The 27,661-nt window shown below is 36.2% G+C and overlaps 1 protein-coding gene across 1 annotated transcript in view; it reads left to right on the forward strand.

Annotated features, from left to right (window-relative positions):
- The window catches only part of COL21A1 (collagen type XXI alpha 1 chain), a 119,817-nt gene that overhangs the window by 38,402 nt on the left and 53,754 nt on the right, over window positions 1–27,661 (forward strand). The window contains exons 5-13 of the mRNA XM_067294166.1: window positions 2,022–2,190; window positions 2,319–2,535; window positions 4,880–5,053; window positions 7,821–7,898; window positions 10,333–10,341; window positions 11,873–11,956; window positions 14,309–14,371; window positions 24,049–24,102; window positions 25,011–25,064. Coding sequence (XP_067150267.1) covers window positions 2,022–2,190; window positions 2,319–2,535; window positions 4,880–5,053; window positions 7,821–7,898; window positions 10,333–10,341; window positions 11,873–11,956; window positions 14,309–14,371; window positions 24,049–24,102; window positions 25,011–25,064 — 902 coding nt within the window. The remainder of the gene's footprint in view (window positions 1–2,021; window positions 2,191–2,318; window positions 2,536–4,879; window positions 5,054–7,820; window positions 7,899–10,332; window positions 10,342–11,872; window positions 11,957–14,308; window positions 14,372–24,048; window positions 24,103–25,010; window positions 25,065–27,661) is intronic.

A 27,661-nucleotide genomic window follows, 5' to 3' on the forward strand; every position in this document is an offset into this window, starting at 1 on the left:
GATGGCTCAGATATTTATTACCAGATAGTCCTGCCAGAAGATGGTCCAGGAGCCCCAAAGATGATCTACCTTATGCTGAATTTTTTTATGTAATTCCTCAATGTGCCCTTTGAAATAAAGAAGAGTTTCTTAATGTATAATTTTACTCATGATTATTTGTATTCGGTTGGAATAGTTATTTCAGCATTAATCCAGAATAATGCCCCTCTCACATCGAGTGATCCTATTTCTGCATTTATTTTTTGATGTTACACTGAATTTCTAACACTGTAACTGAAGAGAGATTCTTACCTTGACTTTCAATGTGCATAAGTGTCTTTAATCCATCTTAATGGTAACATGACCATTACTGAGCTTTGAAATAAATGAATTTAGAAGATATTCTTCTGATATTGTTGCATGTGCCTTTTATCATTTACATTAAAGAAACCTGAAAAAATAAAGTATTATCATTATTACTTAATATCAGAAGTATGCTGACAGCAACTGCATTTTGATATGAGTAAGAGGAAAAGTTACATTGAACTTTGTATTTTCTTATTTATTTGTAGCATTCAGAAGGTAGATATTTTATTTTCCATAATGTAGACAGGGCAAGTTCTTGCAGTTCTTTTCTTGTAGAACCAGACAGGTGATTTGCAATATCTTTTTAATTGGGGAGTCAGATGACACTTTTTGAGGGGAGGAAAAGAAAACCCTAAGTGAAGAGCAAGGGGAAGGCAATCTGTTTCTCAAAAGCAGGTTCCAAAAATAAGATTAAAGATTTTTATCTTCCTGCTTCCTACACTTTACATGTGTAATGGCTCTAAGCTCAGTGTATCTCCATTAATATATATGGACAGTGTGTATTTGTGGCACACTTCTCACCTTGTATGTCCATAAGAAGCTGGAGTCCAAAAAGGTTGGAGTTTCTTTTATCAGGGGCAGAAGCTTCTTGCTGCTGCCCCAAGTACCTGTGACATGTCCCCTGGGGATGGACTGCCCGTTCACACCATGGACAGTTTGGGCGAACCCTTAGCCGAGTTTTCTCAGAGCTGGGGTATCCTGTCTGACTGTCGCTGGCTTGGCTGGAGAGGGAAGAGGGGCAGTGTTGCACATTTGATACAGAGGAGCCAGTCTAGACTGTCCTGGACAATTCCCTGGCACTGAAATGTGAGTTTTCCAGCCCATGGCTGGTCCGCATGGAGATGAGAGAACTCTCCACCCCTTCTTTGGATGTATTCCTAACCTCGTCCTCTCTCTGAGCTGAGACTTTTCTGTAGAAACAGTGGAAAATGAATGGTGGAAATGTATTTACTGTAAATAGTTTACATAATTTTAACAAAATGAGAAGTTGTTTGCTTTCTTTTTGTTGATTTATTACTGTAATATAACGTTGCCTTTAGCATTAAGTTTCATTCTCTTTCGCCCCTTTTTTTTTTTTGGAAGGAATTTAGGTCTGCTGCCGAGTATTGTTTTTGTGTAAAAAGAATTAAACAGAGATAACATTCAGCCAACTTTACTTTCCACAGAAAATACATCACACGATATTTGTCCAGTGTGGATAGCTTCAAGTGGATTACAATATAATAGACAAAATAGTTTAGAGTCCATCTTGAGTGAAAGAAGATGAGAAAAAAGTTGTAAATAATTTTATCTTTTTCCGCTTTCAGACTGATTTCATAGTTGGGAGGCTAAATTAAGCCAAATTATTAGTGCATCAAGGAAATTAACAGCTCTAGTTTTGTAGCATTTTGAGACCATGCGTGTTCAGAAATTCAAGCCCATATTTTATATTGTAATACTTTTTACTACAGTTAGCCACAATTCAAAGTAGTATGTGAATCTAATTGCAGAAAACCACAACATCTCAATATTCTCGCTTCATATTTCTTAAGGATTCTGCATATCCCTTCTCTTTTGCTGTTCTTAACTGGCAGTTCTTTCTTAAAAGTCAGCTACAAAAAAGTAGGCATGTGGGGGTTACTTTTTTGAAAGTTTTAATTATATTTTGAACTACACTTGCATTTATTACTTTGCAGAGTCTGTATGTCCAACAAGAATTCCAGTGGCAGCTCGAGATGAAAAAGGATTTGACATTCTGCTAGGATTAGGTGTGAAGAAAAAGGTTAAAAAGAGAATTCAAATATCAACTACTAATGCAAAAGCTTATGAAATAACCTCACGTGTTGACCTGTCAGAATTGACAAGGTATTTAACTTTATAAATACAGTTCTGAATTTAGTAACATTTTTGTTGTGTAAAGTATGACAGACTTTTTTAAAGATTTGTAAAAATGTGCATCTGTGGTCTTTTTTTCCCCCTACCTTCTCCCTTAGGAATGTGTTTCCAGAAGGTCTGCCTCCATCATATGTATTTGTTTCCACTCAAAGATTTAAAGTAAAAAAGACGTGGGATTTGTGGAGAATTCTAAGTCTGGATAAGAGACCACAGATAGCAGTCACTATTAATGGAGAAGAGAGAAAACTGTCATTCACAACAACAAGTTTAATAAATGGAACACAGGTTATTACTTTTGCTGCACCTCGTGTGAAGGTAAGGAATAGGTCAACATCCTGCCGGAATACTTGTACATGTTTTTCCTTTGTGTTTTTTAAAAATGTATGATCTCGTGCTTGGCTGCTTAGGCATTTAAAAATAGATGCTGGGTATTTTATCCATTTTTCCCGAGTGTCTGCAGAGTTCATCCATGTAAATGCTTGCAGGTCCTTTCTATTCAGCAGTTTCCAGCACGTGCTTGTGAAGATGACCTAGAAATGTTTGCACACAGCTCAGTTCTCAACATATGCATTAGCTGAAAAGTATGTTCTGCCTTTGATACAGAGACCAGAAAATGTGAATCAGAATATTCCATTTTTAGAGAGTTTTTATTAAACTTCTAAATTCCTTAAAAATATATAAAAGGAAAAAAATACATAATGAAAGAAGTCACTTTCTTCTTTAGAAGAGAAGTTAGCAGCTTACAAGAGTTTGGTCTGGGTTTGTTCAGTTCTCTATTGAATAGAAATTCCTTTCAGCTAGTTATTTTTCTCAGCCCATCTCCACTGATGGAGGGATTCCCTTGTTTGCCCAAACCATTTTTGTTTTCTCAGAGTGTAATCTGAAAGTTCCCTTTCTATCTTTTTTCAGGAATTTTCAGTGAAGTAATCAACTCTGTAAGAAAGGTTATCTCACTTATGGGACAGACACAGAGGGGAGGAGAATGAATGTCTCTACTCTTGTATTTGTAGCAGCAGCATGGGAATACAGCAGCACAGGAATACAGCGCCTGGAATTTCTCCTTCCTACCTTAGGGAGTATTTTTAAAGTGAAGTAAGAGGCACACTTCAACAAAAAAAGCATGAGAAAAATTTACCCCTAGAATACTTAGTGTCTCAAGCGGTTTCTAGTTTTCTGGGAAGTGGTGGCCTGGCTTTGAATCCTTCACATCAGGCTGAAGGAGTTTTAAATACAACTCCTTAGCTGTCCTAGAGAAGGTCTTAATTACTAGGCTTTAGGTAGAGGGGGTATTTCCTTCTTCTGTTAACAAATGGGGAATTTTACTTTTTCTTTCCAAATTTCCTCTGCCTTTAAAATTCTTTAAGTGAAAAAAATTTTTTTTTTTTTGGAAGAGGCAAAGTGTTTAATTTGATTTCCTGGAAATTATGAGAAATTTTGGTTTCAAGTCGGTCTGAAATTGTTTCACTGTTTTTGGCGGCCAAAGCGAAAAATCAATTTTATTCCTGCAGTACCACGTATCCATGAAATTCAGCCTGCAAAAACAACTTTTCATTTTTTTCTGTCCTGTTTCTTCATGCTTGGATTTACTATTATTGAGAAGAAAAATAATTCTTTGCCCTTTTTAGGGCTGCATTCCTCTAAACACATTGTGAATGTCACTGATGCTTTAATGAACCTCTTTGTCAAACATTTATGATTATTTATCACATCTACTCAAGAAAATGGAAATGTTTTATGTTCTGGTTTGCTGTTTATTTTTACCTTGTAATGAGGGCTATTGTAAATACATAAAATCCCAGTCTACGAATAAAAATAACAGAGGCAGAGATATTATCTGGGGGTGTGTACTAACTAGTAAGGGAAGTGAGATTAATTTCTGATTATGCCTACAAAAGGTGACAAAAATATAAAATGTACTGGAAGGTGAATGTTTCAGCTCTTAGGTATACCAACCTAGTGTGGGATTAATCTCAATTAAATTTAGCTATATAAAAGATAAGCATCAGGGCTCAATAGCTAGATTTTTTTTTTTTTTAATTAATGGATAGGTTCAAGAAGATGGCATTTCTTTCCATGCTGAATTTCATTTCTAAGGTAGATGAGATGAATATTTCTCTAAAGGTATCCCTCACTCTCTGTTACCTATAGGCTATTTGTTTAGACCAAATCTTAAACCTTTAAATAGCTCAAGTTCTGTGAGATGAATGTGATACTTGATTTTTTTCATTGTAGTATTTGTGATTCTTTCTGCTAATATCATGACTACTTTAAGATTTTTTTCATAACAGATTAGGTAGAAAGATTTTCAAGTAACACTTCTTTTTCACTGTGATTGAAGGTCTAAAGTGCATGAAACACTATACCACTGCTGAAAAACAAACATAGGTTTCAACATGTTCAGGATCATAGGCTGAAAAATCTATGCTAGTTAAAAAAAAATCCTGGAATAGTGACTAGTTATTAGCAAATATCATATTCTCAATTACAGAATTACTTGACTAATACTTATTTTGCCTATACGGTTAAATTTTTTTTTGCATGGCAAAGCCAGAATCATTGATCATCTCTAAGGCAGATTAAGACTTGAAATGAAGTTTTACAGTAGTTTAAACTGAAGACATTTTGTTTCAAGCATTTCTGTTTTCTTCACTTTTTTTAGACATTGTTTGATGAAGGCTGGCATCAAATTCGTCTCTTAGTGACAGAAGAGTTTGTAACTTTGTATATAGATGACCAAGAAATTGAAACAGAGCCATTACATCCTGTTTTAGGTATTTACATCAGTGGCCTAACGCAAATTGGAAAGTATTCTGGGAAGGAGGAAACTGTACAGGTAAGCATACATTGTAAACACAGTAATTTCATTATCAGACTAATTCAGAAATTCTGCTGCAGGCTAACATTTCCATTGGAGCCTTGGACACTGAATATATAACATTTTAGTAATTAATGGGAAAGGAAGAAAGTATCTTTCTCCAAAAAACAGGAATTGTCGGGAGGAGTGGAGTGCTTAACTGGTCTCACTAAGTTCAGGGGATGTCAGTTTTTGCTGCATCAATAATTTCATGCCATGTGGCCCCCTAAATTTGGCGAGTAGTATCTCAAAGCAGGGGATCTGCTCTGTGCTTGACACTTGAACGTCATTTCCTTGCATCAGTGTAGCAGTTATGCTGGCACAAGAGCGAGAGAGCAACATTTTCAAGAAGCTTCTGTCTCATCACTGGCTGTCAAGAAAGTATGAAGCATATAAATGAAGCATATAAATTCAGTTTCTGTCATACTGCAAATATTTGGTGTGCCAGCTGGCCCTGTGTGAGTCTGCAGTGCTGCAAGAGACCCTGCAAATGCTGTACACAGATTCTCATCTGTTCCGCAGCTCCTTAAACTCCTTTTGCCTTCGGCTGTATGCAGCCACTGAAAAGTTGGTAAAAACTTCAGGCTGTTTGGGTCAATGCAAGTGATAAAGACTATAACACTGACAGCATTCCAGACATTTGCTAAATAGATTATTTCTTTGTTTTAATTTCTTATGATTTATTTATAGCAATGTAGTAATGACATTACTAATTAGACTGAGAGTCACGGAGGCAATACTGAGAAATACTGAATTACTTAAATAGGCATTATTTTTAGGCGTTTTGAAAGCTATGCTTTTTTCATACTCTACTGTTTAATTTCTTAATGCTTACTGCTGCCATTAAATTAATATGTTTTTCATCATTTTCATTAACTCTCTTCAGCTGCCTTTAGTCAGTTACTCCTGCATTTTGCTTATTTGTAGCCAGGCTTCAGATCTATTATTATCATGTTCTAAAAACATGCACAGAGAGCTTGAATGACACGCTCTTTCTGTGACTCAGCATGCCTGGTAGAAATGTAATTAGTACACTAAAATACCTCTTTGTAGCAAATAATTAATTATTATTGTTGCAGATTTCTGGTAGACCTTTAGGTATTTGTTTCAAGGCAAGTAGAGGTTTCAGAATTATAATGAATCATCTCATATATTCTTTTTGTCAGTGCAGAATTATCCCATTTGCTGCATTTTAATAGCTTTGTGCATTCTAGGGTTTTAGGCTGTTTTTTGTTGGTGGTGTTTCTTGTTTGTTTTTTTTTTCCTCTCAGCTGCAGAAATGGGACTTTTTTAGATTCCCATTAATTCTGTTTCTCAGTTAAGGAATGTTATTACTAAGACATTTTATCTAAAATAAAAATGAAAACATTTTAGGAATGTAGAATTGCGAAAGATCCACTTCTGGTAGTGGGCTGGAAGAAAAGTAGAAAATCTACATCAGGGAGCAATTTTATATTTCCGGATGATTTCTATAATCTAAAAAAGGTATTTTCTTTCTGCAGTTTCTCAGACTCTGTGACACATGCTATAAGCCATTAACAGTCAAACTTTGCCAAAATATATCTATTTAAACTATTATTATAGAGAAATATTTTAATGAATCTGCGTAACACCTTTCAGTGACAAGGTATTTTGAAATCCATTAACAAAGAAACAAGTTGTGGTTGGATACAAAGAATGATACAAGAGTCAGATTTCACAATAAACTAGAGAAACCAATTTGCAGTAAAGAAAAGAAAAAATAAAAAATTTCTTCAGAAACTGGTGAATTTTCACTTGTCTTCATGTGCTCTGGATCAGATGTTTTCCAGTGATAATTTGCAAGTGTTCTCCAAGTAGTCAGGATCTTGCAGGCTTAAGTGCTTTCCAGTATAGTGATGATAAACTTATACACGTACTTAAATTTTGTGAATTGTAGCTAAGGCATTTTAAATTTGAAAACATGCATTCCTGGGATGGCTGGTATTAGCAGACTGCACATGCTGTGCCTTCCCCTCACTCCCTCCACTAGTCAAGCTCACGTCCCATGATTTCCCATAAGAATGACTGGGCTTTCTTCTCCTCTCAGTTGTGATAGTCTTAACTAGAAAAGTTGACTTGAGCAGAGTTTCATTTTTCTGGTGTACAGTGACAGACCAGAATGGCACAACTTTTACTAACCTGGTGCCAAAGTTTTTATTGGCTGCTTTTCAAAATTTTATGTTTTACATCTGAACTCTAGGCCAGATCCTTTCAAGCATCAGGGATGTTTTTTGTTGTTTCATCAAAACTTACTAACCTTACATCCAGTGCAGACTGCTTGGTGTAGAGACATCTTCCCAGGACTATTTAGGTATTTAGGTTTTGCCTGTGGGGTTGTAACTGTCCCCTAATGATATTGGCAGCCAGTGTTATTTGTGTTGTGCATGATTTGATTTATTTTCAAGGATTAGGGGCAGTAATTTCATTATTTCAGAAAACAAAATCTTGGATCGATTATTTTCTTTTAAATAATTTTGTTACAGGCCATGTAATTTCTTGCACGTATGAAGCATTGTGAGTAGCATGAGTAAAAATTCTTCTACCTCTTTAATTGCTTGTTAAGTGTACTAGACTCAGAGAGCTTCCAGCTTCTGTTGCTTTGTAATTTCTTGTTCATTTTTTTATGCCTGAGGGTGACATAATTTAAGAAGGGTATAGTTTAAATTTACTTAATGTTAGACTTTTAACACTTTATTAAAAAAGTCTTTTATGTTTTGAATTATAGTTTGATTTACAAAAACTGCGAATCTACTGTGACCCAGAGCAAAATAACCGAGAAACAGTCTGTGAGATCCCAGGATTTGTGAGTATGATAGATGAACTTTTGAGGATTACTTGGCTTTTTTTCTAAATCACTGTTTAAAGCTAACTTAATAACAAAGTCTTAAAATACATAACACTCCATTGATTCAGCTGCTGCAAACAAATGCTTGTTACCTATGCAGCGTCATTCAAATGACATAGAACTTGTCTGTTCTCAGCCTTCTTTTTGCACAAACATATTTTTAAATAATTTTTTTTCCTGACATAGGTAGCATAACAGGCTTTAATGTAAATGTAGATATTTGATGGTGCAAATTTGACAGCAGTATAGAAGAATTTCAGAATCTTACATCACAAATTCAGGACTTCAAACTTTATGAATCAATAAAACAACTAGGTTATAACAAGATAAAGTACTTTAAATATTATTTAATTTATCTAATATACTCAGCAGTGTATTGATACTCATCAGGAGGTCATTTAATCTCAGATTTTTTTTTTAATGTAACCAACAGAACTATCTTTTAAATTACGTTTTCCTATTATAAGTACCTATGCTGAAGTCTGTGTTAAAACTCCCCTTGGCTGAAATGATGCCAAGACTTCATGAAGTATGTTTTGGATAATACAAAACTGAAATCCAGTCCAGCTCATGCATAATTAGGAAGCTTAAGGGGCTGCTTTGGCCCTCTCCTTGCCTTTTTATTTAGAGTTAATTATGCAATGAAATGTAAAACACATGTGAACAGATTTTCAAAAGCATCCAACTCCCTTTTCAAAATACAAGCAAAGGATTGTTTTATATTTACAGTTGCCTTGAAAATGCCATCCTTTATGTGGTGTCTGGAAAGAACGGAGCTAAAGATAATCAGACACCGGTGTCTTAGTATGTAAAACCATACTTTGCATGTTTTGATGTGGTCTAGTATTAGGATGATTTTGCCAGCTTGACAGCAGAACTTGTGAGTCTTCAACATCCAGATAGTTCCTTCTTTGCCCAACTCTTACATAGATCCAGAGCCAGTCTGTCTTGTTTCTGTTTAATGAGGGCCAGTTTGTCTATAATAATAGCCCCCATACAGTATAGCACCCCTATTAAGACCTACTTCTTTTCAAACTTAAGCAGCAAGTACATGGCTAGACTGTTAGCTGTCGTGAAATCTGACTGTGTGTGTCAGGAACTGATGGGTGCAGGAATGCAGTATAATGTTAGCTTTACTTCCTGAAGTAAACGTAGTCTTCGGCTATTTAACTGCCCCACATATCTCTGCTCTTTACAAAATATGAGTAGGATATGGAAAGAAAACAAATGAAAAAAATTTTGGGGGTATAGAAAGTAAACACTCAAAACCCCATCATTTTGCATTCTCTGCATTTTGGCAAGAAGTCAGAGCAAAAAGGTTGATTTTGTCAGCTCAGTTTCACTTGCTGTTATAAATTAAATTTGGACTTCACCCATGAAAATTCTGGACTCCTTGTGAAAATAAATATGGTGGATGTTCTCTGAGGAGGTGATGAAACAGCAAGGTATATATGGCTTGTGGTTATATTCTGTTGGACTGTGTTTGTGTCAGAGTTTTGAAACTAAGCAAGGCCTGTATGTGCTAATTGTGGCCTGAATTCATCCCTGCTACCTGGGGTACCTGGGTGCAGAGTCATTTTAAGCTCCCTGTACAAACAATGGAGGAAAATAATTGCTAGAGGCTGCCTAAGATGTAGATTGAATATAGAGGAACCTGTCTCTTTCCACTGGCTGTGTATGAAATCCATGGTGACTGTTTGCATCAGAAACCTCCTGTACACGGTGCAGGTAATGGTGGTTACTAAATGATTAAGTAAGACAATTTCAAGGTTGGCGTGCCGAAATATTTGGGGACACATTGTTCTACGATATTGCATATACCAGAAACCTCGCTTCAGTTTATAGCAGAGTCTTATGCAATCACACAGGAAAGCAAGTGAGGAAAAAGCCAGCCTTGCCTCTATGTTGACATGTATGTTCCTGGATGCTGGATTCAGGCTGAGATCAGAAAGTTTTGTAATATTATGGTACATTTCTTATATTTAAGTTTTTTACATCCTTTCTGTCTTGTCATGTTATGGTACATTCTTGGACATGAATGAATAATCAGAGGATTTTTTTTAATGAGGAATTACTCCTGGCAAAAATCTTGACACAAATCTAAACTACAGTGTATAAGTACTTACATCATTCATTTTTAATTTTAGTTTTGTCATTTCCTTGTAAAATTGCTGCTGGTGGCCCCTGTTGAAAAACCCTTAAATGATACTAAAATGCATTGGCTTTGATAGCAACTGCACATACATTTGAGAAAGTGTGAAATTTTGAGTTATAATTGCTTGATAGTTACAGCCCCAAATTTATGAGTGATTTTGGTAGCATTTGCAAATGAATGGATTTTATTTATTACAAATATCGCTATACTCTTAAACTATGTTTCTTCTTGTTTCAGAATGGAGAGGTAGGCTCAATCCTAACCTGCTCAAACTCAGTTTAAGGTAGTATTTGACTTTACATAAACTTATTATTATAGGGAACATATGCTCTATTTTGAAAAATGGACAGAGGTTTGCTAAACTTAAAAATACTAGAATTCCATTAATTGAATGCAAGTTAATAGACAAATTCAAAACCAGCTTTCTGAAGAAACCCATGTTTGTTAGAATAAATGGCCTTTTTTTTTTTTCTCCCCAGTTCAATTCAATTGCTCTTATTTGCAGGGCTGGATGCTGTTGCAAAGTGAATGGGGATATGCACAGTCGAGTAGCTGTTCTTGCATCATGTGAATGGGAGCTCCCTGAATGGGAGCTAATATGAAGGCTTAATATAATAATTCCCTTAGCCACTCTGGTAACTCCACTCATGCTTGGTGCTGTTGCAAAGAAAACGTGAATTTGTATTTTGAACGCTCATTTGACCCTGAGAAAGCATTGCATTCAGAGAAGATTGTAAAATATCTGCATTATTATAGAAAATCTGAGTAAAATGTTATAGAAAGTGAATTTGATAATAAGTACAAAATCTGCTCCTCCACACCCTGGATTCTTGAATTTCTGCCTTCACATAGCTCTAAGCACTCACTGTGTGAAAGAAGATTCAGTGAATCCAACTGTGGCATATAAATTCAGTCCAGATGCACCTAAATTTTGGGTGCCTGACCCTGGGCAAAGGGACTTCAGTCCCCTGCCCTTAGTAGTTTTCTCCTCTGCACTCCCCCTCCATACCCACAGACCTTGGTAAAACACTTAGGTTTCTTGTGATGTCCATGGAGGGAAGTAGATCCCTCAAAAAAAAAAAAAATTCTGTAGAGAGTGACACAGTGTGCCAAGGTTTATTGCTACCACTGTTTGCTAGGGAGCACAGTCTGGAGTCAAGTCAGCTAATGCTCTTTGGAGGAGAGGCAGCTCCTGGGCCGGGGTTAGGGGCTGATGGGAATGCATGGGAGTAGCAGCCATGCCCCTTGTTTCTCAAGTAGCTTGGTGGTTGGACACTCGTCCAGGAGGTGGGACACCTGGACTCTGAGTTCTTTTCAGACTTGTTCCGCATGATGACATGCTAATCTCACTATCAGTTGTGGTCAGTTTGCTCAGAGTAACGATTATTAGGTTCTTTTTTTAAGTTTTAAATAGTGATATTTGAATTATTGATCACCCTACAAATGATGACTATCCATTAGTTTAGAAGAATGGTTTTGCATGTTAGCAGATTGAAAACTGTCAAAGTATTTGACAAAATATTTGTGGAAGAGCAAAGCCCGTTTCAGAAATCAACCCAGTAGAGTTTATTTATTTATTTATTTTTCTTCTGGGTAAAGTGATGAATTCGTGCATGCAAATTTGTTGGGGGATGATATTCAGATAAGCAGAAGTTCCAGCAGAACAAATGCATGAAAACCATGACCTGTGCAACCTAAGGAAGATCAGCCTGGTATAATATTGTATTTGTTGAACATTTTTGGCATGTGTATTGATGGTTGGTCTCGCTCTTGGTAGTGCATGAATGGTCCTAGTGACGTAGGCTCAACGCCTGCCCCCTGCATATGCCCGCCAGGAAAGCAAGGACCTCCAGGCCCCAAAGTAAGCTTCCAGTCTTTCTTATTAAACATATAGTGCTTTTATTATTGCTCAAGTTGTTATGTTGACAACTGTGGTCATGTGGGTTAAAAAATGAGGGGACTACTTCTGCCTCCGTTAAATGCAGTGGAGCAGAATAGTGGTTAGTATCCTTAAAGGCCAGGTTTTGGTGCCACATGATAACACTAATGCATCTTTTAACTTTTCAAGAAACTGCTCGTTAATGTAATCTCATTACATTTATACAATGTAAAATTGTGTTTCTGTGTAATTATTCAGCAAATGATCTTGCAGTGTTTGCTTGATAATGAAATGGTTTGCTAATAAATTAGTCAGTCTTTTAATGGAGATCTTTTCTTCTTTGTTTAATAATAGAATAAATGCTTACTGAGAGAATTCCACCGTGGGCCGATCTGATTTTTATGACCTCCCTTCAGTGTTGGTGAAGGATTAGAAGCCTAAAACAAGGACTAGACTTGGGTCTCAGATCTCGAATGTGGCTCACTCAAATCCTTAGTATTTTGCCATAGTACCTTCGCCAGTATTTATGCTAAGCAGTGCTGTCCACAATTACTAGCATGCCTTGTAAAAACTGACAGGAAAACCCCAACTGCTTATCCTTCATTAAGCAAATGTTTACCAAAAAAACCCCAAACAAACAATTTAGTAATATAATGTTTAACAGTTATGCTGCAGCTACCTCAAGTTAAAGGGCTTTATGCTATAATGATAAAAGTCTCTCTGATCAGGGAATTGGAAACCAAATGATGGAGATCATTATTATTTCATGTAATGGATTTTTTTAACCTTTTTTTTCTTCTTTAGCACATTAGAGAAAAAAGAGGGAGGGAGAAGAAAATACTTATAAAAAATTTTCTACAGCCCCACCCTGTATAGCATGAAAGGTTAGGAAGTGTCAGAATTAAGGTGATCTATACAATTTAAATTAGATACCTGCTTAATAAGCAGTCTTTCAATTGCATTGCAGTATGATATTTGTTTTGGGCTAACTGAATAAGACAGGTGACAAGATAGTCCCTAAGTTAAAAGACTGCAGAAAGAGTGAAAAAGAAGCCAATTTAAGATTGCATAGGTTGTCTTAGTTACAGAATATCTTAACTTCTGTATAATGGACTTTGCAACCTTATACATTTAAACATAATTTGTGTGTTTGTAATATTAATGCAGTACAATAAAATTAATTCAATTAAAGCAATTTAAAAATACAAGTAATTTTTTTTTTAAAACTAACTTTTTTAAATCACAGGCTATAACACTGCATAGTTTAGATACTGGGTATTTAAAAGCAAATTTAGTTTCACTCATATCAAAGCTGGACTCCCTAATTTGGACATTTATAATTCTAGATAACTTACTGTTAATTTAGCAAATGATAACTGCTTTTGCTTTGTGAGTTTTGTAAAGAGACATATTCTATATACTTTCCCATTTCATTCATCATAACACATCTGTGATTTGTATGTGAAAAGATGTTTTTCATAGTCACCCCGAAAGCCAGCCTGGTGTTTCCCTTCTCGTGTCCTCCCTGTCTGTGGCAATTCTGAAGCTGTAACGGAGCTGAGAGCCTGGTAATGGGTCAGGCTGAAGAACAGGTTTAAAGCTCCTGTAGAAGTAAAAGGCTTTTATAAGTCAAGTCTTATTGGATTTTGTTGGGCTCAAATCAAGTCCTCTGGTAAAATAAACAAAGAGGACATAAATACACTAAGAGGATATATTGAGTCAGAAGTTATGTTCTTGTCATAAACATGATGTCTGGGGAACTGAGTTTTGTTTTTCTTTGGTGTGGTCATAACAAAGGCTAATCACAGAATTGCAAAGACCTTCTTATAAGAATTACAAAGCAATACTTTTTTTTTAAACAACAATAAATATGTGGAGAGGAGTTTGTTATTAACAGGTTTTAATCCCAACTTTTGCTTTCCCAGTGTTTGGCTGTAAGAACTAGACTCAGCCACATCTTTGATAAAGAGATGGAAGTTTTGTGCAGTGCTAGAGTAACAGGGTTTTAATATAGAATTTTTCATCTATTTGATGAAAAGTGTTTTTACTTTTCTTGTTGAGGGTGCTAAAAAGCTTGAAAGCATGTGAGATAAAGGGCTTGATCTGCAAGGTGACCTTGCACGTGGGCCCACGTCTCCACATCCTGCGCAAAGAGTGAGGGAGGATTTTCCCAGGCAGGGGTTGCAAGATCAGTTGCTTTTTGCTGTAGCAACAGTGGCAGGTATCTGGTTTTGCAGCCACTGTTTGTATTAGGATTAGGATTAAGGTTAGACTGTGCTAATGTTAAACTGCTTTTTTGTATCCTTTGTGTGTTAACATATTATATCCCTATAGGGTGACCCCGGGCAGCCCGGAAATCATGGTTATCCTGGACAGCCTGGTCCAGATGGTAAGCCTGTGAGTACTAAAAACTTAGTCATATATTGTAAATGTAAACTAACAGGAGGAAAGACATGTATTATTCATATCAGAATCTCAAATTCAGATGATTTTGTTGCCATTCTATGAAACTGTGAATGTTGTTTACGCTCCATCTAAATGTAACGAGTCTATGAATGTGTTAATAACAATATCTTTATTTCAATTAAAATATTATAAATATGATAGCATGAGTTTAGGCACTGTTGTAAAGCAGAAAACAGAGTATGAGTGCTCCTGTTGGTCTTTGCGTCATTTCGCAGCAGTTAAGTTATCACCTTCTGACTTGCAATCTTTACTGCTTAGATTTTTTGATTTAGGAAGCTGTTTAGGACAGGAAAAATCCTGTCTATTTTGTTTTAGGGATTGCACCTCATGTTTAGGCTTGGTTCATTTAATTTCTTTTGGTCTGAGTCCTATAGCAATAATCAATAAAAATATGTAGATATACATATACAATGTTAAACATACAAATATTTTCAGTTCTACACATTATGTGTTAAAACATATGTCATAAAAATGTCTGTATTTTTCTCTCACCCTAGATTTTACTTTTTAAACTAGCATTGCATTCGTATGAATGGTAAAGACTGAAAGTAGATGAATAACAGATGTCCCTAAAATAAAAATGACAAATTTGGCAATGGCGAGATTGGTCTTTGTGACTAACATTTTTTTATTGTGATAAAATTATAATTAAATACATATATAAGAATAGTGTACATTTTCATTTAAAAATATATTAGATCTTCGGATCTACCTGGAAGCCGCTAAGCTGTTGACACGCAGGCTCCTCTGCTGGGCAAGGCTGGGTTAACAGCCTGCAGCCTCTGCGTTGCCAAAGCAGAGCTGCGTGTGCGCTTCGGGCGTGCTGAAAGAAGGCAGGCCAACGGCTCAGACACTTCACCATCGATGTTTCTGTTACAGCAATGTGGCCCCTGATGTGGCTTACTACTTACTAGGCTGTGTCATTTTATTAAAAAAAAAAAAAAAAAAAAAAAAAAAAGAAAAAGACAGTGAAAAACAGTTGGGAGCATTCAAACTCTGCTTCTGAAAAGAGTACAATTTCTCTGCTGGGCACGTGGGTACCAAAAATAGGGAAAGAAAAGCGCATGCGCATACTACAAACTGTTAATTTATTGTAGCCTTTTTGTTCTTATTTTGAGGAGTAAATCGTATGCTTGAGTCCCTAGAATGTTTTTATCTTACCCAACTTTAGATAGCTAAAAAAATGAAATATACAGTATAAGCAAGTAACTGCGTATGTCTAGTCTTTGGTCATGATGAATCATTATCTAGGGATGCTCTGTCCTCGCTTTGTAAGAGGAACCTGCACAAGATGACCCAAAACACTAAAAAGTTTATTTAAGTGGGTGCGTGCAGAGAAGACAAAATCCATTAGGCAAGAGACGTTGGATAATGGATGGGGGAACTAACATTCGATGGGTTTTGGTGAGACTTAGCAGGGTTCACTTATTTTGGGCTGTTTTATCATGCTTGACAAACTGGACAAACTTCAGAGAAGGGCAGCAAAAAGCTAGACTGGGCCTTTCAACTTAGTTCTCTGTTTTAGTAATTGTTATGTCCTGCGGAAAGATTGATGAGGATATTGTAACTAATCATGGGTCTTTCCCAAATCTGGGCTTGCTTATCAATGTTAGTAGTGCCTGCAGCATGTTACTCTTGCTAAAGAGGCACTACCTGTCAATTTTGATAACTTAATAAAAACACCTAACATTCTGTTTTTGTTAAGAATTTTTAATACATTCTGTTTCTATGTCAGCTAAAGATGGAAACAGTGAGATTGATACTTACTTGGAAGGGTAATAAATATTGTCAGTTAGAAAGAGAAAGCTCCATGCTGCACGTTATAAAATGTTCACATTTCTTTTATTTTGTTGCTTAGTTACATTTTGGCCCTTTCTTATGGACAGCAGATGGTTGATCTAACTGTGGTGGTTCCTTTTGAAAGCAGAGTTTGGATGAGGGGAAAAAATTAGCAACTGAAAACAGGGAATTTAGTTATTTCTAAAAAAAAGAAAATTACTCTTTTAAAAGATAGGGCTTGGTGAATTGAGACCTGGCTATTATTGTCCTATGATATATAATTCTTTCTCCAGTCTCTAAAATGTCTGGTCTCAGAATTTTTACTCTTTTGCTTCTGTGTCAATCAGATTTTGATGGCCATTGTTTTGAAAGTTTTTTGGAACCAGAAATAGAGATAGCAGTCTTTGAATTGAGTTTGCCAGTGCTATAAAATACTATGTTCTGACCATCATGAAAACGTGGATTTTAAAGCAGGAAAAGGGCTAGGAAAGTGTGATCCAATCAGAATAACATTTTTATTCAGTTGTTTATTGATAGCACTTGAACTTCAGAGGAGCAGTACAGTTCTTCTGTGCAGAGGGAGGTATACAAAGCGCCTCGGCCAGCACTTCCGTGGGAGACTCTGTGCATCACAGCTCAACCATGAGAAATGCTGCAAGTGGAGCTGCACTGTGGATAAGTGTAGCAGAACTATGTTTAACCTAGGTAACTCTGATGCTCTGAAAAATAAAATGATATTGTGTAGCCTTTGCTGAAGCCAGAATCGCCTGGATATTTGTAGAGAAGTGTCAGTTTCCATTCCTTTTCTTAAAGAAGAGATAAAGACTCTGTTTTCAAAGTGTCCAGTAAGATACAGTCAGAATTGTTTTAGAAGGAATCTGTCATGACTTTTTCATACTTTTGTGAAAACAGATTTCCACTTCAATGCCACACATCTCCCCATAAGCACTAAAATTTATAACGCCATGAATCACAGAGGAGAAATAAATTGACTCTGTAGTCTTTCTGTAGCTTTGTAATCTGGCAGTTGTGTGGGTTTTTTTTCCCCTGCAAATGAGTCATAATGTGCAAAGATGGGCATTCTGTGAACATGGAAAAGATTAACAAAAGTATCTCAGGCAATTAGAACTGAATCAACACGCCCTGCTAATGGAGAAACTGAAAGATTAAAGTTAGAGGTTAAATTTTGCTGTTCAGAAGTTAATGTTGTTTGAAAGGATTGCAGTTAAATCCTTTAGTTTTATGAACTGACTTATCTTTTTGAAAAATCAAATATGGCTTTTTGCACTTGTTCTTTGTAAGGAGATAATTGCAAGCCTATTAGATCATCTGCAGCTCTGGCCAGTATATTATTGTTCCTTACAGTAGACTCTTGACTGCTTTCCAGTCTAGCTTTTAGCCAGGAATGATGGGAGACCCTTTACATACACTGTGTAGGAAAACAGATCCCTCTCTCTGTCTTTTTCTCTCTGAGTTTTCTTTTTCTTTTCCTTTTTTTTTTCTTTTTTTTTGTTGTTGCTAATACTACTTACACTTTATCTATGCTGTCAGTGATTTTCCTTGTTTGAGATAACTTCACTCCTTTGAATCTCTTTAGCTATATCCCCTTGGGGAACCCTGAAAAGCAAGCTATCAATTCAGACAGCACTACAGGCTTATAGGTAGCTGCTGTCTGTGGTCAGTGTTGTTTGATCAAGTGGCTTTTGCATGAAAAGCTTTTCCTGGAAAGTCAGTCTTTTCTGTTCTCAAACACATTTTTATGTTCTTCTCTAAACTTACTCCAGTTTGCCTATCTGGTATTCATTTTCTTTGAACAGGATAACTGCTCAAGAAAATGCTTCTCTCATTGAGAAAGGTTTTAGGCATGCATTTGTATTACTATATATAATTGATTTTTTAAAGCAAAAAATAATAATAAAAATAGTTTATTGATCATGGGCTGACTAGATGGTTTTAACACTTAAAGTTAGTTTTAGTCTGGAAAAATTCAAACCAATTCCCATGAATATGTTCAATATTACCATAAAATAATTGTTCTCCTTGTTTTACTTGTTCCCTGAGTAAAATCGTTTGCTGTAATATTTGGGGAAAATGAATAAAAACATGACTCAAAGTCATACATTTCTTAAATTAAAAAAAAATAGTTTTGGTTTTAGGCTTTTTTTTTTGCTTTAATCACTAGCTCTGTTTATTTTACATGCTCTGATATATACACAAAGGATCTCTTGAAATAACTGGAGAAAAGTATAGAAATTAGAAGTTTAATAACTAATAAAAATACATTTCCTCTTAGTCAAAAATGGCAGTCTTGACCTGAAATGATTAAATTGTTTTGTCAGCAGAAATAGCACTGGTAAATAAGGATGAGGGTAAAAATAGTATTTGGATCTCATTTGGACCTTATTTTAATGGGCATTATTCATCAGAATGAAGCAGCTGGAGTGTTTACTGGCCTGGAGAATACTCAGCGGCCTCACTGTGTGTGGTTACAGAGCCATTTTTTATTCCAAAGGATACTTTAGACATACAGAGGAAAAACTCTAGCTTAGGAGAAAAAAAAGAAAAGAGAGTGCAGCAATCGCTTGTGGTTAATAAAGGTGATAGGTTATCAGTTTGTTGAAAGAAATGAAAAATATTTGTCGGTTTTGAACTTTGAACAAAAATATTTGTCAGTTTTGAACCACGTGGCTGACAAATCTGGGGAATTTTCCAGTATACCGTCTAGTTCATGAAAGTTTAGAACTATTTGCCTTGTCTTTACAGTGTCTGTAAGCAATAAATAGTTTAAAATAATCTGGGGAGACTGACTTTACTGATATATCCAGATGGACAGTTCGTAACATATTAAAAGTCTCACATAATAAAATAATTTTGGGTTATTTCAATATTTCTTTTTTTTTAAATATAGAATACTTTTATAGCTGTACTACCTAGAGTTTATTCGTATTTGTTGACTGAATGAAGATTGAATCTTTTATCATGAACTTTGTATAATGGCCAGTCATTTTAACAGTGCTCTTGAAAGAAAAATGGGTAATAGTTTCACATGTACACTACCTGTGGCCATTGGATGATCTATGTGGGGATTTAAGTTGATAAAAACTCTGCAGCCACATTTCTCAGGAAACTTTCACAAGCACAGTTGATAATGCAACTGTAAAATGGTACTCTCTATTCTGGGAAAAGCTTTTGAAGCCATACTTCATGGCCTTGTGCTTAATAATCTTGATGGGATTTTTCTTCTGTGTGTTTTTTGAACCCATGCAGATGTTTATCACACTAGGTCAGGCTCAGTGAAAGCACGGTGCTGGTAGACCTGAGCTATGAAAGCCTTGGCCCATAAGGGAATGGTCAATGGAAGGAGGTGTAATAAAAGCGAAGAGTTAAACAGGCCAAGAAACCCCAGGGCAGTGGGCAACTATTTTCTGTACTACTCCCAGAATAATGTTCATGTGATAGCAAATCTTTGGTCAGGAGTCCCCCCCACATTAAAGTGGGAGGATAAAAACTGCATTTAGTTAGCTTTGTGATCCAATGCTGAATCTGCCCTTCATTTTCATGTTTTAATACATGTAGGTGTAGGGTCTTCGTTGCAGATACAGTCCTGGTAGCCTCCAGAAGTAGATGAACATGAGAAGTCCTATTACTGGGCCCTTGCTATGTAAGAGAGGGAGGAGAAAGGAGATGACATGTCGTTTGGTCTCCTGAGTTACCAGCGGAACTGTAAAGTTTAAGAAAACCCTGGAGAAACGAGGAAGGCACATGGTCCAAAGAGAGGACCAGCTGGCTTTTCAGTGTGTCCAGAGGCACAGGAAAAAAGAAGAGCAGTAGACAGATGACTACAAGCATAGAAAAGCGTTAGGGAGGGTTTTTGGGGGGAGAGAGGAGAGAAGAAACTCCTTGAGAGAAGAAGGAAGCAGGACCAAAGGCAAAGAGATCAGACGATAAACAGTTTCTCAGACAAAGGCTAAAACACTTAATTCAAATACATAGATACGTCCTAACATTTCTGTTGCCTCACAGGAATAATTTTATTTGCTGTAGGAATATTGCCCGTGAGGATTAAGGTCATACCATGACTGTGAATTTGAGTTATGGGTATATGGTGAATAACTATAAGACTTTTTCACCTTGAAGATATAATGTATTTTATAAAAAGGGATGAAAAGCTTCTCTTCTTACACTGTAGATAGTTGTGTTTTAAATGTACTAAGCGTTTTCCACAAGAGACTGTTGCACAGTTTAAGTCAGTAGACCTCTCTGGCAGGATGTTTTCCTAACATCAAGTGAAAATTTTCTTTCACAGTTGAATTCCATTATGCTTAGTTACATCACCCTAAATAGTTCTGTTTACTTGGTGTTTACAGTCTTTAAATATCTTTAGACTGTTACTGTTGATCCTTGGTTATTTCCTAGCCAAATTCAGTTTGTTTACTTTTTTCTCCTAAGTCTTGCCCAAATAGTCCTGTTGTTGTCCTGGATCATTTGTGTGTTTTGGTCAGTGAATCCAACAGCTTTTCAGTAAGGAAGTGTGCAGAGCAACCAGCACTGCCGTATTAGGACCTCCTCTGTTTTTCTTTTGTATTTCTCTGATTTGATGCACCCTTGAATGCTGTCTGAATTTCATCCTTTAGCCATGCAGGGGCAAAGAAGATATACTTCTGAGATTTAATCTACTATTGCACCTAAAAGTTCTTTGGAATTATTACTTATCATATGTCCTTCTTGCTGAGTTTTTTCCCCTAACTTCAGTTTTCCAACTACGCTCCTATTTCCCTGGTTATGTCAGTATTGCTAAGTTGTCTGTGCTCTTTATATAATTTCTTTGGCCTAAATAATCCTTACAATTTTTTCAGTTATGTGTAAATTATTGTCATTTTATTCAAATATCCAAATTACTTTAAATTTTGTCTCTAATTTTTTAATACCTGGCCATCTGGTACAAACCTAAGCATCTCAGTGTCTTGTTGTTTATTGTTGACATTATGAGACATTACAGGTGGGATTCAGTTTACGACACCTACATTTAGTGTTTACATGTGTACACGGGCGCTGGGTATCCAAGTTCCTATATTAGTCAACAGATACTTAACTAATATATCCCAAAAGGGGTGGGATTCAGTTGCCTAAATGTAGGCATCTAGTGTCATTTTATATGCTGTAGGGTGCTCTGTCTTGCCTCCAGCTGCTGCTTCAGACAGGTGAGTGCCTCCTGCATATTTTGTGCCAGTATCTTCTAACCCTGCATAGGTGTCTATGTGTCTAGAATGTAGGCAGCTGGATCCAGAACTGAATATCAGCGTTAGCTATAATACTTTCACACCATTTGTATGTCCGTCTGATGAGTTTAGGAGGGAAAATCAAGCCCAAATAAAAATAAAAAAGTTATTTCGTGACAAATTTAATGATTTCACCTTATCTGAAAGTGAATCTACAATCCCAAACTGTCTCTGTGTCAAATGAAGAGGGAAGTTCCGCTTCTGTCCCTTTTACGTAAAATGTTTGCTATGGCACAGCTGGTCATGGAGGGATCTGTCATGTACCTACTTCTGCTGAGGCCTCTGAGGTTAAGGAAAGAGGACATAATCTGACTTTACTGTAAAGAAAAAGAATAGACTTTAGCATATAGGCTGGCAATCTGTACTGCAAAAGACTATTGTCATTTAGGATGTAAGTATTTTTAAATCAAGTGGGTGATGGCTAAGCGTGTAATTAAGGTTAATGTACGGGAACAGAAGGAAGCTATGCAAATGGATAGTAATAAAGTAACATGCTGCTCCTGTTTGATAATCTGTCAAAGGAGTAATCATACAAAGAAGTGATAAGTTTTTATGGAAGTGGATTGTCAGAATTTATAAAAGGTGTTTTCAGTTTGTCAAAACAGGTTATTTCTGTCAGATGTTGATTCTCATTTTCTGAAATTTCAGTGAATTTCCTTTTGAATCTTCTCTGTTCCAGCTTTGCGTTTCACAAGCACACTGACAATGTGTTTGATTTGCTCTGAAATCACATTACAAGATCTAGCTCTGAGCTAAATATACAGTTTTGTAACCCAAAAGTTCTTCTGCCATCCTCCAGTCATCTGTTGAATTCTGAAATTCCGTTCATCCAGGAAATTATCCTTCTCTCTTTCTGCTGCTGCTCAGTGAGAAGGAAAAGGAAGGGAAATTGCATTTCAGAAATCTAAAATGTGAAATAAAATTTTATTTATATAGGCCTATATCCTACAGGAAGTTGTATGAACTTTTTGCTTTTTTTGGAGCAGAAAAAAAGGACAACTTTTAAAGGCATTTTTGGCTTGGTAAATTGTTTTCAACTACCCAGGAAGCTTATAAGCAAGCTGGGAATGCTACTGCATTTTCAGCTAAAGCTGATTTTGCTAGAACTGCCTTGGGCACTAAAAGTGAAATGCTTGGTATAGGATCCCTGTATGACAGAGACCTAGAATTCTGTTTACTTCTATGCTAAACACCACCAGCTGGCTCTTCGGGCATCTGCTCGGACGTCTTTTGGGAAGAGGGCATGGCAATCACTGTCTTGTATCTAACCCAGCAAATAATTTTAGGTCTGTTTATTATTCCCGAACAGGTCTGATAGAAAGAACAAATCAGACATACAAGTTGCATTCCTTATAAAATGGTACTGTTATTTCCTTGTACTAGTGTGGAAATCTCCCATTAAATTTTGTACTTTTTTTTGTTTTTAAGACTGAAAATTCATTTAAAAATGGGATTCTTTATTCTTTCAGATCAAATCAATATCAAATTTTCGGATTCCTGAAATTGGATAGTCCATTTTATGGGATTTATCAATGAAATAAAGTTTCCATTTAGTTTGAGCTGCCTGTTGATGGGTCTGAGCCAAATAGCCTCAGAATTTTGTAGGGATTTTTTGTGGGGACAATTCCTTTTCTTGTTTTGCATCTTTTCACAAGAACCCCTCTTTGTAGCTCATTTTGCCCATTGGAATTACATGTGTTTTGATGGAGTTAGGTAACCCCACCCTATCCTTCAGTTACCTCCCTGTATTAAAGTGTTCCTCTAAAAGACTGCTAATTTTGCATAGAAAAATGGCCATCTTTGCTCACTGCAAAGATGAATGCTAGTTGTATGCAATCTACAAAACCAGCTCGGGCAGATATTTTGGGTTCTGTCAAGGTTCTCTTGTTCTGCCAATGCTGATTTCTGGTAAAGGGTTCCTGAAATTCTCTCCTTAACTCGTGAATTATTTGTTTCTTTTCCTAGCTCCAGTTATTCAAATTATTTTTTTACTTGTATAACCTGTTACATACCTTTAAGTTCATAGCTAAGTTCTTGGTATTCAGAATGGAATTTTTATTATTTAGAGATATTATAAAACTAGCTGCATAATGTATTAGAACATACGTTGTTTGTTAAAGCTTATTCCTGTACCTAGAAATAAGCCTTTAAAAGCCCTGGCATTCTTTAGCTATTTTTGTGGAGACAGAAGAAAAAAGTATGTGGGTCAATTTGTTCTTTTCTTACAATGGTGGATAAAACAATACATTTGTTACATTCTCATGTAACAATTCTAAAGTAACAGATTTTTCTTATTGCCTAAAAAAACCACTTTGCATAAAGTGTGGAGGCTGCAGATTTCGGATGCAGAGATGAAAGCTTCAGACAGCTGAAATCTAAATCTCAAATGTAAGATTGTGATAGCAGTTTTTGAAATTTTGTGCCCTAAAATGACGGGGTATGACAAAAGTTCTCTAATAACTACGAGGATTGTTGTTTTCCTTAAATAGGTGTTGGAAATTTGTGAATATAAGTTATGAAAAGTTACAGGTCTTCATTTCCTTTTGTTAGGGATATCAAGGATCAGCAGGAAATCCAGGTATCCCAGGAACTCCAGGTGTTCAAGTAAGTTCCTGTTTCATTCCTAGAGTCTGGAAATGTGAGGCAAATCCTGTGACCTCGCTCCTTATTTCCACTGTTCGTCACTGAGAGTTGAGGTGTGGAGGATGAGCAGGGCTCCAGGGATGGCACGACATCAGGGGCCACGCTTGGATGAATTGCTTTTGTGCTCCCATGGCCTTGGCTTCTGATGAGATGGAGAAATCAAATCATTGCTAGCCAAGGCTCGTGTGAGCAGGACTGGGCATGGGCATTTTCATCCTGATCGAGAAGCTAAGCAGTAGTTCCTTCTGTTTTTCGTTGAATTGATAACCATGATCTGATGCTGTGTCATGGTGACGAATTACCTACAATTCCCTGGTTCAAAGGAACATTTCAGATAAAGCCCAGATTGCCTGACATGAACTTTTTTTTTTTTTTTTTTGCTTTCTTCATAGTATCAATTTATTAGCCTTTCTTGGGACAGTTAATGCAAAATTTTGCTGTATCTTCTATGTGGCATGATCCAGTATGGCTGAATAGTCATGGACTAATTAATGTGTTGAAGTAAAGATCTGAGAACATGCTGGGGCTAAGGGCTGGCCTGCAACCTCATATATGTGAAGACTGTCTGATGGACATTTGAAAGGAAAGGGACATCTCTGGATTAGTGGAGACTGTGTGACCTCCTTCTTTCCCAGTATGGTCCTCAGAGCAAAGAAATGCTTTGGTGTTCCCCAGTCATGGGTTATAACAGCATGCCTTATACATCCTGTATACATTTTATGCCTGGTTCTGCTTTTGTATCCAGCTACAAAAATGTTGTGATCAGACAAGGACACATCAGTCTCTGTGTCATATACTTACATTTGTGGTCTCATTCCTTGTCAAAGTGTATTAGTATTCGAAGCTGTTTTTCATGTTTTCTCTCTTAGGGACCACGTGGCTTACCAGGTATCAAGGGAGAGCCAGGGACAGATGGGGCTAAGGTAATAAAAAATAAAGAAAGAAAGAAAGAAAGGAAAGGAAAAGAAAAAAACAGATTTTATTCTTATCATTTTTGGTTGGTACGATTAATAGTCTCAATATTTCCACATGAAGCTTCTGTGAAAGTTGTTTACTAAAAAGGTAATAAAGAGGGTATAAGAATTCTAAATTTAGAATGTTATTTCAATTCTGAATGTGGTCTGCTTTATTTAATAAAGTTTATATAGGCTTTAGCACTGCCAGTAACACCTTTATTGCACTGAATAATTTATATTTAGAAAGCATATCTAAATATGGGTACCTGGAAGCATGATACAGACATCTGTCAGAATGGTTACTTTCTATCTCTTTTTACCCTTTTTCTCATTAATGGGCATCCAGATGAGCTAGGTAAGAATTTTTGGATTGCATTTTTTATCAGGAAATACTGACTAATTGAAACCAGAGTGTTCTGTGGAAAAATTCTTGTGGAAGACAGATGTGGAAGCTCATATATAAGTCCCTTCTGGTAATCAGGATAAACTTGAATCTGGATCTCGCATATACACAGTGAATAAACTAGCCACTGGCTATTGGCAGATCTCCTTGATATGTGAATATCTGTGCCCACTCGTCTCTCATGCTCTCTTACACTTTCACCCTCTGGAAAGTATATTTAGAAAAGTTTAAAGTTCATTTTGATACAAGCTTGTTTTTTGTTTGTTCTTTGTAAAATGAGCACTTGTTTTCCAACCAAATTTTACTGTAGAATTTCCTTCCTCTGAAGTTCCTAACTCTAAAAGCAGGTCCTTAAATTCCTCACTGTTCAGCACAATTCTCAAATGCATGATTAAAGCTGAAAAATGTGCTTATGTGTTCTGGTGCTTTAGGGATCTTATGTTAATCTAATTGATCAGTCAGTACTGGGCCATGTGCAGAGAGTAAGATATCAATGATGAAGAAAACCACTATTCTTCTGTCAATGCAGGGTTTTGACAGATAGAATATTTCCTAATGTTTAGTCCAGCCTTGTTTAAAATGTGCCAAAAAATGGGGCTTCCACCGCGTTTTTAGAAAACTTCTTCCACTGTAAAGTACGTCTTGCCATTAGAATTTTTTTCCTGATGATTGACCCTAATTTTTCTAAATTTCATCCCATTACTTGTAAAATTTCTATAGCAACTAATTTAAAACTATTTCCATTGCCAAGTGTTTCAGTCTATCCAATAATTAAATCACCACTCACAAGTAGAAATCGGGGCTCCATTCTTCTTGCAATAAGGAGCAATGGAAGCATGATGAGTTTATAAATAAACTTTGCTGACTTTTTTGAATTGCATTCCATTTGTATTGCCTATTTTCAGTACTTACTTGTTGAGAGATACGTCTCATAGCATTAGCTGACAAGCTGTCATTTCTGTGGTCATGTTCCTGTCTCCTGTGAATGTGTGACAGACCTTCAAATATGCTTAGGCATGAATGGTTTTGATAAATACTGCTGAGAGGTTTTATCTGTTGCCCTTTGGCCCCAAGCTTGAAATACTATATAAAACAAAATCCTGAGCATAGCTTAATATTCTTTTCTTATGTTTGAAAGACATTAAGCAAATTGAAAACTATCGCCCAATATAAAGTTAGCAGATATTAACAGAGAGAAACCGTTGTGATTGGCCAAAATGATTTGGTGACTGGCTCTGTGTCCTCATGAAATAGATTCAATTTACTGAAAAAAGCAAGTTATCTTGCTTTTATTTTTTCAAGTCAGGTAGTGCCAAGTTATAATTTAGCTTTCTGTTATAATAGCTTAAGGGAGTTTGAAGACAAATCATCAGATAAATATCTCCAGTACCAATAGCAAAAGCTTTAGGATTCCTGACATCTGACAGTTGTGAGGACAATAGAAAGAGCAATATTATAAACAGAGCTATTTTAATAGCTCTGTTAATTTTTAATAGCTTTTGGGAAGTTTCCCAAAAGGAATGGACTCATTTTTTGGTTTGTGTTTTCAATTGCCAGCTGCTTTTACAAAGTGAATTCTTTCTTCATCTGAAATGAGAACTCATTTATCAAAGTGCCTGAAGTTGTTTAATCAATTTATTTTGGTTTTATTTTGTTTAATTTTTAGAGAAGTACTTAATATCTTAATATTGAATACATTACTCGTCCAGAGTAAGCTGGTGAGAAATTTGATAAGGTCAGTAGGCCTGTGATATTTTCAGGAAGAGGTAGAAGCAAAGCCATCCTGGTCTTAGGGAATTTCCTTGCTCTTCAGGAATGAGGAATGGATGGTAGAGTTGTCACAAATCCTAAAAGCCGTTATAAAGCTGGAAAGTATTGATTTTTGAAACATAATGTATAAATGGGTTGGTTAGAGCCTTCTTATAATTAGATAAGTGTAGTTTATATGCAAATGTAGATTATATAATTTTAGTTTTGAGCTTGCAGTAGCCATATGAGCTGCTAAACAGTCCTGCACCTATCCATGGAAGAGTATCTTGAAATCCTATTTGTGGAAATAAAGCAAGGACTCACCATGGCATGTTTGAGATTGCTGAATGTTAGAAACCAAATAAGTTGTACGTTTCCATGCAGCACTGCAATCACTGCTGAGCTGATGGAT

This window comes from Apteryx mantelli, chromosome 3 (genome assembly GCF_036417845.1).
Source record: "Apteryx mantelli isolate bAptMan1 chromosome 3, bAptMan1.hap1, whole genome shotgun sequence".
NCBI lineage: Eukaryota > Metazoa > Chordata > Aves > Apterygiformes > Apterygidae > Apteryx > Apteryx mantelli.